Raw genomic sequence first — 12,336 nt, forward strand, 5'->3', positions numbered from 1 at the left:
GTTCACACACAGTACATAGACAGAATTCCTTCTAATAAAACTATAAGATAGGTGATTATGAATTATGTTGACACAGTGGGTCCACTGCAAATGTGCATTAATCTGGGTAATGCAATTTATAAATCCTGGAGTTTCAAATATATGGTAAATTTCTTTTATATCACTGCTAAATACATTTATTGGGGAAAATGGAACCTAATTTGCAACATTTGTAAAAAACAAACATACAATAGAACAGCGGTTCTTAACCTGTGGGTTGCAACCCCGTTGGGGGTCAAATGACGATTTGCCAAGGGTCACCTAAGACCATCAGAAATATGAGAAGTATATCTGTGAGTCGAAGAATCGCGCTCCAATGATTGACTCCACAAGCCAGCTGCAGGCTCTTCAAATCACTAGCCGAATTCGGCTTCAGGTGCAATTAATTAAAAAAGAGAGAAATCTTTGCTCTGATGTCTCCCTCTCAAGCCAGCTGCAATCACTCCCAATTGCTAGCCTAATCTGGCTTCAGGTGCAATAAACTTAATGGGGGAGGAGTCTCCGCTTTAATGCCTCCGTCCTCAAGACAATTGCAAGCAGTTCAGATCGCTAGCCAATACGGCTTCAGGCGTGATAAATTCAAAAAAACAGTTTGCTGCTCTCCCCCCCCCTTCTGCGGCTGCTGGGGCGCACTGAGATTGCTGCCTAAAAAAATTTTTTACGGTTGGGGTCACCACATCGTGGGGAATTGTATTAAAGGGGTCGCAGCACTATAAAGGTTGAGAACCACTGCAATAGAAGAAGGCTCTTGAATAATTACATTAGATATAATTGATGCATGTTAAGCAAAATAAAGTGTTACAGGACATTTGTTTATTGCAGTATTTTTATTTATTTACTTAATTTATTATACCCTGTTTACCCCAAAATAAGACATCCCCTGATAATAAGTCCAATCAGGCTTTTGAGCGCATGGCAATAAGGCCAAGCGCTTATTTCAGGGTTCAAAAAAATATAAGACAGGGTCTTATTTTCGGGGAAAGATGGTAAGTCAGTATCCGGTAGAATATATTGGATCAGTCCTGCAGAAGCAAGGCCCTTGCAGTGGATATAATTATGTATATACAGAGATTAATCCCACATTGATACTTTTGCTTAAACATCTCACTCTGCACAAATAATTGGCAAGGCTGTTTTTCTTCTATTCCACACTGAAACTTCATGTACTCCTTCCATGTATTAAACATTGCAGTACCTATTTGCAAAGGAAGTGGCGAATCTCCTTAAGTTAGGTGGAGGTATTCACATACATATCCCAGTTATATCCGGCTTTTCTATTCAGAGGGCACTATTTTTCTCCCACAAATTTGCTAAATATGGCATTTATCCTCTCCCTCTACATTTGACATTCCTCACCCCCTCTGACTTAGGAATTAGGGATTCCGAAAGCTGCATGGAGCAAGAACAATTTCATTTCATTCATTCATGCAATATTGCATTGCACTCAGTGCACTACCATCTTACACAGATAAATTAGGCAGGAAATCTCACCATTTAAAAGCTCTGTGAAATCTCATATCACAACATAGAAATCCACTCACATAAGACTTTCTCCTGATCTTCTACCATAAACCACCCTTTATGCATCCAAATTCTGATCTAGAGGAGACCAGGGTACTCTAAAGCAGATCTTCAGCATCTGCAAAGTAAGCGGAAATTTCAGAGGGGTCCTGCACTCCTAGTTCCATTCTAGGTAATATTTTATCCTTGTAAAACTTAATTATATAGAGCAGTGATGGCTAACGTTTTCTGGACTGAGTGCTCAAAGCGTGTGCACACACGCACCTGAACCTCCAAATTCAGTGCACATGGAGGGCCCGCGCATGCGTGTGCACGTGGAGGCCCCCACATGTGTTTGGCTCCTATGTATGTGCATGTGGCCCCCCACATGCGGCCTGCCCTCGCACAGGGCCCCACGCATGTGCCCTATCCCCTGCACATGCACGGCAGAGACCCGAAGACCAGCTGGCTGGCGGGAGGCATGCACATGGGCGGCGGAGCTGAACTGGGGCGATGGCTTGCATGCCCACAGAGAGGGTGCTGCGTGCCACCTCTGGCACACATGCGATAAGTTCGCCATCACGGGTATGGAGCCACTATTCAATAAAAACATTAAAATAAAACTTTAAAACCAAAACACATTTGTATTTCAGGCTTTACTTGAACCATGGAAGACATCTTTAGATTTAACAAACGGTGAGCAAACGTGATGGATAACATAATCTACATGTTTTTTTCCTTAGGTGTGTTAAGTTGGTTTTATTATGTGACAATGCCAATGCCAGCATCTACCTTTGCTATTGCTGTTGGATGTTGGGCAGAAGTTAAAAGAAAAAGTTATGAAACTGATGTTCTGAAGAATGATGGGCTGTCTTCAAAAGGAGATGTCAGGTTGGTGATTACAGCTGAAAAATATGTACTTTACAGAACATTCAATTTTTTTGCTATTATAAAAGAAATGAGTCATCATAGTGAAGGAACAATAGTGGAACATGTTTAATCAAAGCAGAAGAAAATGTAGAGGAGACACAGTCTACTGAAAGAGGATGGGCAAGGGTGTGTTGCTTTTACAGAAAGAAAGGGTTCTTTGAAAAGGAACATGGCTTTTTATGTGATTTACTTCAGCTCCATAGTATGCACATTGAACACCTAAACTCTTTAGAGTTTATACTTTTTTTCAGTTACAATGTGGTTACTTTTAAATAATTCAAACCATGTTAGTTTCTAACACTGAGATTAACAAGTACATGATTCTAGTTGTCACTACAAAGGCTTTAAAACCAAAGACAAATGGATTGCGTAATAGGTGAATTTTAATTGAGGCCTAATAAAACAATGCATCCCTTTTTATTTATTCTTTTAAATTCCAAATTGCTTATTATTTTGCATGGTAAAAACTGTCCTCTGCTTTACATTCTTGCTTGATGCTGGCATCTCTTATGAAGTTTATTGCTAATCCTGTACCATATTTTTGTCATCCTTCTTTCACATTTTTAGCAGGCTGTCTCTTAAAATCCCATTCATGTTTCCATCTTTTCATGCTTGGTTTGAAAAATTACATTTCTAGTCTTTGTTCCTATAGAATCATAATACCACCTAAAAGCATGTTGCAGATCTGATATAACCACTGCTTCTGGATTATTAGTTTCATATCAAAAGTTTATTCAAAGGAATTTGAAGAAAAATTGTTAATATGTTGTGACTGTACACCCTGGATTGGAAACATAATTCAGGCTATCTGCATATCAATAATTTATTGACCTATATTCTGCAGATGAGAAACAAAAGTGTACCTGTAAAAGAAACCATAACTGCAGTTGTTATGGCCATTTTTTTAAATAAGGAAATCTGTTAAGGGGTTAAAATAGCTAATTAACTATATCAAATCAAAAGCATTGTGGTACTATTCTGTTTTTTTCTCCCAAATATATTTCCCTTGGTTTTTTTTTTAAATGACAAAACATGACAGGGTTATAAATGGGAGAAAGCATTTACTTACTATAAAATTCTGTGAAAAGGACAGGATGACTGCATGGTAGAATCTCGTTAGGTTTTATCCAGTAGCAGGAAAAATTACTTAGGCAAGCTTACAAGAACTTCACCTAAGTAATATTTATTTCATAAGTGAAAAATTTCAGCAACTACTATGATTCAACAAGTCATGTATATAGAAACAGTGTTCAATCCTTCTTGTGTTTTATACCTTTCTTTTCTGTGCAGTGGCTTTGTTTTTATAATTATCAGATTTGTTATCATGATGGTTTTCACTGACTGTGGAAGAACTAACTTTCACATACTCTTGGAAAAACTTTAAAGATGAAAATTTCTTTCAACAGGTAGCTCTACGAGCATCCTAGCTTGAAGTATTTACGCATATTGAGTACCGTATATACTCGAGTATAAGCCGAGTTTTTCAGCACGTTTTTTGTGCTGAAAAACGTCCCCTCGGCTTATACTCGGGTCTATACGGCTTATACTCGAGTTTTTGTTTTTTTTTAAGCCCCTCGGCTTATACTCGAGTATATACGGCTTATACTCGAGTTTTTTTTTTCTTTTTTTCACATTTTACCGGACGGCGCGGGGAAGCCCTGCCGGTGCAGTGAGAGGGCGGGGCGGGGGAGCCGCCAGCCTTCTCAGCTGAGGGAGGGAGGGTTTCCCCAACCGGTAGGTGCCTCATTTCCCACCCTCGGCTTATACTCGAGTCCCCAGTTTACCCCAGTTTTTGGGGTAAAATTGGGGACCTCGGCTTATACTCGGATCGGCTTATATTCGAGTATATACGGTAGTTTAGGGCATTAAGATTATTTCACTCCCTATATTTGTAAAGGTGACAGGCAAGTGATGGCGAGACAAAAGATAACAATATTTGAAATCCCTGCAGAGCTTCTAGCAATAATTTTGAGAAACTTACTCAACCACATGTTTCATGCCTTGATGAGATTCTTTGATTGTATGTATATCAGATAAAGAAAAAGATTATCAAAGGAAAGAAATTGTTCTCTGATCCAGATGTTTCCCTGTTAACTTTGTATGAACAAATAACGCAAACATCTTGGCTACTTTTTGATGAATTTTCTTCAAATGCTCGTAACTTCTTTTTTTTTTTAAAAAATCAATATTCAGTGACTTTTTTATCTCTGCCAGGTTATTAGAAAAGGCTTGCGGTCATACACCATATCCTTGTCGCTTCCAAGATCCTATCACCTCTGCTCAGGTTATTATTCCTCATCGCATCTTTGCTCCTCTGTGCCTTAAGGACTCCTGCAAAAAGGTTTTACTCCACCTGCTTCCTCAGTGCCTCTCTGCGGCGTATGATCTGCTTGGTACACATCCCTTTTCCCGGCTTGATGTTTTGATAGTTCCATTGAACTTTTCCAGTCTTGGAATGGCAAGGTATGGATATTTTCCCCATTTTTGGTGTGGTTTAATTTGTCTACCAGTGGTTTATTGAGTCCTGGTATCATCCTTTATAGTTGGCTGGACACTATAAAGAATGTCACTAGGATGACCATGGTGGATCTGATGAGGGCAGTATGAGACAGAGGGGCATGGAGAGTGCCGATCGATAGAGTGGCCGACTGAATGCCTGATGATGATTATGGTTTATTGAATAAGCTGCAATCAGATGCAGAATGTGCTATGTTGTAAAAAATGATGGCAGACCACAGTGATGGGATTCATACTGAGATATAAGCAAAGAAACCACATTATGTCTTAGCAGAATGTGTGAACCGCCACTCTGTATGTATGTAAATACAGTGTGTGCGTCTGTGTTTTTGCCAGAAAGAAGAGTATTGTTGAAATGCTTTCTGCATTTTTCAAAGCTTCTGTCTTTGCAGTGGTGGCTACCAGTGGCAGGAAGCTATAAAATAAAAGAATCATTACTGAGTCGGGCACGCTATAAATCTAAATTATAAATAAAGAATTCATTCTGCAGATGTATGGCAGAATAAAAAAGGTAAACATTGTCTGCTTTCTTGTCACACCATCTCGCAGTCATACAAGCTGTATATGTTTGCATCTGACGCTGGGAAAAGAACTTTGGGACATGGAAATAGATGTTTTCTCAAATACATGCAGTCTCTGATGGATGGAAGGAGTTGAAATGGGCTAAGGAGTTGGTAGAGTGTAAACCTGGCTAGAGCTTGTTGAGAGGAGAAGGAGAAAAATGGCTGAGCAAAGATGAAATTAGGCAGTATTGGACTGCTAAAGGGAAGCATGTTCCAGATCAAGAAGAGAATGACACAGTGAAAGATCTGATGAATCAAAGATACAGAAAAGATTAGCTTTGAACTAGATGTACAAGTTGCCAGCTAAGTTTTAATTAAACCCTTGATTACTTCTTTCAGAATTTAATCATAGCCACACATATAAGTACAGCTTAGAACAACCTAACCTGTTATATTAGCAGCTGCAAACACCTGAAAGCAGAGAGACAGTTAATCTCTGAATGTTAGAACAATTAGGGTTTAAAGCAATTTATTACATTGCTTTGAATGCAGAAGCCAAAAGAAGTGGGGAATGATCAAATCTAAAGAAAAGCAGTATACACATGAATGCTGTTTTAAAATATTTGGGAGTTCTTGGAATTTAAATTCTTCATTTCTTATTTAAAAGGGGGAAATGAATAAAAAAGCATAGTACCATAAGGATATAATTAGGTACATGTACATTTTGACAGTACTGTTAAAAAAGTGTAATAATTACAGTGATGTAAGGACCTTTCTGTTAGATCCTATACATTATTTTCTCTTTACTGTAACTATAGATGCTTTCCAGAGCTTCTTATTACTTTATGTATTATCTTGATACAGGAAGAGTACTGTGCTGCGTGTGCATTTAATCAACTACTTGATCCGCAGTTGTATAAATATAACATAATACAGTAGGCAAGAACAAAAGAGCTGCTGTTCTGAAAATGTTCTTTGCATTTGTCTGCTACTAAAGGAAATAACTACGTTTTCAGTCATTATGTTTAAATTTGCAATTTCTCTCTTTCCCTTTCTCTTATTTTTTTACATATAGCATAGGTCCATGTATTTGGCCAAGTCTGTCCTCATTAATGTGGAAGCTACATTTTTAATGTACAGCACCAAAGGACTTTTTCTTCTTTTTTTTGTGAAGGTTACCCCATATTTCAAAGTAGGAAGAAACAGGGGGTTCTTGTGCAGAAAAGCTTAATTAGAGGTTTGAGATCTGTGTTTTCCAGCAACTGCCAATGCAGATTCAGCATTATTTTATTTTAAGACTTGCCAATGCTTTTTTGAAGGAAAAAAAAAACTGCCTTGAAATAATTGTTATATGCTTTGTGTAGGTTGTCACTTGATGCATTTAATTTGCTGTGGATTATATATAGAAAAGTAATTTTAATGGAAGTTGCTTCTGGATTTTCAACAGAATCTGAAGAAGGTGTTGGATTCTGGTAATGCTCAGAGTAAGGCGGCCACTTTTGTAGTGATTTGTACGGTTCTTACAACATCACTGAAAAATATGACTTAGGACCATTTTTCACTCGACCATTGCAGCCTCCCCATCTTCACTTGAACATAATTCAGACCCTTGGCAACTGAATCACATTTATGACAGTTGCAGTGTCCTGGGATCATGTGATAATCTTTTGCAGCCTTCTGACAAGCAAAGTCAGCGGGTAAACCAGATTCACTTAACAAACGTATAACTAACTTAACAGCTGTTGTGATTCACTTAACAACTGTGGCAAGAAAGGTCCTAAAATGGGGCAAAACTCACTTAACAAATGTCTAGCTTTGCAACATAAATTTTAGGCTCAGTTGTGGTTATAAGTTGTGGACTACTTGTTGTTATTTTCCACTAAATGTTGTACTTTAGCTCAGCGCTCTGCTTCCTTTTGTGTGTATGTGTGTGTTATTCAACATTTGGAAGCTTTGGAAACTTCTCATGTGTCATCCTTATTAATAAAGGATTATATTCTTCTAAATATAATTGGACCTTTCCCCTAAGTGGAGTAGACGAAACAAACAACTCCACAGACAAAAATGGGAGTTGGTATGGGTAAGAATGTGGCGATGTACTGTAAATAGAGAAACAAATGTGAATGAATATATAGCAAGAAGAAAACAGGGCAGGGGATGGGGGGAAACAGAGAAACCGAGAAAAACATCTTAAATCTTCAGGATAAGCTTTGAAGGTACTTATGCTTTTTAACAAGGAAGTCTATAATACTGCCCCTTCTGTTGTTTTCACTGATTGTGACAGTATTTATGGTATATGTATCTTAAATAGGTTTAACTCTGCATATTGAACACTCTGTGTACAGATCAATTGAAAATTGGCATTTTGTCAAACATTAAGCACTATCTATTGTGTATTTGATAGGCTCATTTCTTCCAAACACAGGCCATTTAGTCTAAAATTGGCCTAACTTATTTTGCCGTCAGGAAAAACAGCTTATGGCTTGTATTTATAGAGTTAAATCCAATGTCGAATTAGCTGAATTTAATTCATGCTGTTCTATTTTCTCTTTTCATATTTCTTCTTATAGCAGAAGAGTTAATTGCATATTCATATGCTCCTCATAGTCCCGTTGTATACATATACAAATAAACTCTAGTGAATTTAACTGAGAAGTGGGATTTATTCCCAGCAGGTTTGCATAGGATTGCGACGTTCAACTATAAAATTAATACCATTTCAGGTTTTTTTATTTGTTTATATGACTAGTAGTGAATTCTTCTAGAACAGGGGTCTCCAACCTTGGTCCCTTTAAGACTTGTGGACTTCAACTCCCAGAATTCCTCAGCCAGCTTTGCTTGGTTAATGTTTAATGTTTATTTGTCAGATACTATTACTTTATCACGATCATTATAATCTGCCATTATCATTTTACACAGCCTGCGGCCCAGTATTGGGCCGCGGAAGCATCAGGCAAGTATGTGCGTGTATGCAGTTCCACTTGCCTGACTAGGTGGCTCACTGGCTAAGACACTGAGCTTGTTGATCAGAAAGGTCGGCAGTTCAGTGGTTCGAATCCCTAGTACAGATATCCTGCGTGAGCAGGGGTTGGACTAGATGACCTCCAAGGTCCCTTCCAACTCTGTTACTGTTAAATAGAGCTGCCCATCGTTCACGCAGAACTATCCTCTTTCCCCCCGCCGGTCCGCAAATCCAGAAAGGTTGGGGAACACTGTTTTAAAAGATTGTATGCACATTGCATTTGCCTCAAGGAGGTTAAGGTCAGGTAGGAACATTGATTTAGCAATGGTTGGAAATATGGTGGGAGGCAATGGTTGGGCCACTCTTGAGAAATACAGTCCCAGTACTTGGTGCTAATGCTATTTTGCAGCATTTTTGCACCTAGCCTCAAGTCCTGATTATTAGACCATCAGAGGCCCAGGGTTTTTGCTATCTACTGAATGCCAGAGGTCAGTTTATAATGAGGGCTTCTTCACACGTGATTCATTAATGGTTGAAAGGGCTGATCTGGTATGCTTTAATGAAACCAGGCTGAAGGGGGTGCTTTCATAAATATGAAGAGCACATGCTGGGTCCTTTCCATTCTGAGAAGACCCAGGAAGACGGTTCTTTTTGGGGTGTTTATATATTGTGTACAAATGCGACAATTCTTCATGATACTTCTTCATAATAAAAAAAATTCTACCTCATAGTAAATCTGCATTATTTTGATAATGGTTCTCAACTCAGTTCTCAACAGAGGATTAAAACAGTGCTTGGAACACATCAAGCAGATGAGATTTCCTTACACGTTGAACCACTTAGTTCATAAACATGTAACAGATGTGTATTGAGCAGAGCTCTGTTATAGCATTTATGAGACTCATAGGAATGAACTCAATCTTTGCAGTGGTTCTCTAACTGGATTTAAAACTGTTGTCCAAATATTTCTAGGATGTCATCTTTAAAAGAAAGTTTCAGCTGAGATAAAGTATATAGACTGAAATTTTAGTAGTAGATAATGGACAAAACAGATTATGTTTTTCTAAGTACATCAGAACTTCCCATAATTTTCTCATGCCTTAACCCACTTTGAATGGAGACCATCCATCTAGTGACACATGCCAACTCAGAAATCACAAGTGCTATGGAATCAACTTTATGCTTTATTAAATCTCTGAAATCTATCAACTAGGGTCAAGTGGAGAATATACCAATATGCATATTAAATGCTGAGTAGGATACTTAAAAACATTTGTAATCAGTGCCAAGACTATTCTCATAAGTCATTTCACACAAATATCTACTCCTTATTTTTCCTCCACAAGAATTTTGTTTCAACATCTTTTGGGAATAGGGTAGGATCAGTTTTATTGTAATGCTACTGTTAAGTAATTGTAAATTAGTAACCTTGCTAATTTATTGAAAAAGACTATCCAGTCACCAACTGATAATCCTAATTTACTTTTTGCTCATCAATGAAGTATTTGAATATGAGAAAAAAACAAAATAATATGAGAAAAAAACAAAATAAAACAAAACAAAAACCTCTGTATTTCCTTCCTTCCTTCCTTCCTTGTCACACAACCCAGGTGTGACAAGGAAGGAAGGAAGGAAGGGAGGAATGGAGGGAGGGAGGAAGGAAGGAAGGAAAATAGGAAGGAAGGAAAGAAGGAAGGGAGGGAGGGAAGGGAAGGGAAGGAAGGAAGATGTGTTTGTATGTGCCTGTGTGTCCGGGTAATCATCAGGGAGTGATTTCAATTCTACAGATACTTTACCCTATATAATCTTTAACCTAGAAAAACTACTTTAGTCACAAGAGAAGATGTAACATTTATTTCTTGGAACAATTTAAAAACATTCAGGCAAAACCTGATTTTGGAGACTGGCTAAAAATAGCAAAGACTTTTAATGTTGTTGTTACAAATTTTTGTTCTATTTTTATTCTTTTTAAAATTCATTTTTAAAATTGCATGAGGAATTTATAGCCTTCAAGACTGTTTTATTGATATTTCTATACCCTCTGAAAGTTTTTTTTACGGTGTCAGAGTAACCCTGGCGTTAAATGTATTAACAGTTGAATATGAATGAATACATCAGCCTGAGATTATATTTTTCAATCTTCCTGCAGCTCTTGACATTTGTTTAGTAGACTTCAAAGCTTTTATGACGCAATATTTTATCCTTTAATTCTTGAAACAGATTCTCAGTTATGAGTATCACTGTATAATGGGGAGCCCTCCAGATGTTGTTAAATTAATCTATAATTTTCAACATCTTTCACCATTGTTTATACTAAGTAAGACTGCTGGGATGAAGTTTAGCAAGATCTGGATTGTTGAACAAACAACCACATTCCAGAAGACAATAAAAATGAACAGGAATTATAATTGTAAGCAGATCCATTTTTGTTTTCATGAGTCAAAATAACTGTAATCTTCTACAGATGATCACTTCTGTTGTAATTATATAACGTGAATATTGTATTTTTACAGGATCCAGATCAATCCTGTGATACTCTGAATGTCTTGCCTCAAGAAACATATCTAGGGACAATCATATGAGAATGTCCTCACTGACATCTGTGCAAACAACCACATGAGAGCAGGTATACCCTTCCTGGTGTGTAATCCAGAGAACATCTGGTTAGGTTCTCTACCCCATTATTACATCCTGCTCTCCATGGGGAATATTGCAGTGTTCCTGGTTGTACTATAATCAGCTAGGTGTTTCAGAAACCTTGGTACCCTGCTGCTCCTTTAGATGTGACACAAGAATGTTGAGTATCTACTCAGCTGGAAAACATGAGAGGACAACAGGCTGAAATCATTTGAGGAGAGGCCTTGTATTTTTTCCCCAAGTCTTCTATATAGATTTTTGCAAGATATCTTTACTATTATTTGAGAATTTGATATATACTGCTTATGATTGTAGTATTTGTTTAATATTAATTGTTTCAATATAGCAATTATTACAAAACATTAAGTACCGTATCATTTCAGTTGTATACAAGTACCTTTCAGTCTTTTGGGGAAAGCCGTAACAGGTTCACGCACTGAATGCAAAATACAGTATGTTGTTTTTACAGAGATATGAACTCTTGCACTTGCTTTTCACCTTCTGTGAATTGTGCTGCTTTTCCACTTATTTCACTTGACATTTCTCATTGTGACAGGTGTCCAAGCTCAGGTAGAACAGTTGGAAATGTTTTGGAGATTATAAAGAAGAAAATCAGGAAATTGGCAAAATTTGAAAAAAAGACATCTCAACCCTATAAAATGTATTGGACTATAACTCCCAGAAACCCAGTTAGCATAACAGTGATTATGTTGGTAAGGGTTGATGAGTGTTGTAGTTTACCGTGACAGAATGCTTCTGTGAGTAACAATACTTCTGTTATGTATTCATGTATGTACCTTTAAATATTTGGGCGGGAAATCAGCACGTTGCTGATTGGACGAAGCCGCCAGTAGAACTGTATAAAAGGAGAGGTTTTTCCCCCAGCCTGTTGCTGGGTTCACCCTATATTAAAGAGCTGTTGTCACTACCCTGGTCTCCAGCCTCGTTACTTCCAGAACTTAACACTGGCGACGAAGGTGGGATCTCGAGGCTAAGGAGAACCAGAACCGAGCTGAAGCACGATAGACCCGAACCCAGCAAACACAGGGCAGAAAAGCGGAGATGGCCAGTTACACCGCCCGCACCGCTTGACCCGGCTAAAGAGAAATGGGGAACGATATGACCCGCTTCAAAGCTTAGAAGCCAACGACCTGCAAGGATTTCCAGATAACCGCAAAAGGGCTTTTTCCTTAGGCCACTGTGGTCCGGAGGTCATTGATATCGCGGAAGCCCTGGCAGAGCCAACGC

The 12,336-nt window shown here is 38.1% G+C and overlaps 1 protein-coding gene across 5 annotated transcripts in view; it reads left to right on the forward strand.

Moving 5' to 3' along the window:
- The window catches only part of AOPEP (aminopeptidase O (putative)), a 235,892-nt gene that overhangs the window by 32,378 nt on the left and 191,178 nt on the right, over nucleotides 1–12,336 (forward strand). For 4 of the 5 annotated variants that reach the window (XR_009153645.1, XM_058170936.1, XM_058170934.1 and 1 more), the window contains exons 4-5: nucleotides 2,283–2,430; nucleotides 4,684–4,932. Coding sequence is in view for 4 of the 5 variants with exons in the window: in XM_058170936.1 (XP_058026919.1) it covers nucleotides 2,283–2,430; nucleotides 4,684–4,932 (397 nt within the window). In the remaining variant the exon portion in view is untranslated. The remainder of the gene's footprint in view (nucleotides 1–2,282; nucleotides 2,431–4,683; nucleotides 4,933–12,336) is intronic. The other variant, XM_058170937.1, reaches the window with a different exon arrangement.

The sequence above is a fragment of the Ahaetulla prasina genome, chromosome 2, assembly GCF_028640845.1.
Source record: "Ahaetulla prasina isolate Xishuangbanna chromosome 2, ASM2864084v1, whole genome shotgun sequence".
NCBI lineage: Eukaryota > Metazoa > Chordata > Lepidosauria > Squamata > Colubridae > Ahaetulla > Ahaetulla prasina.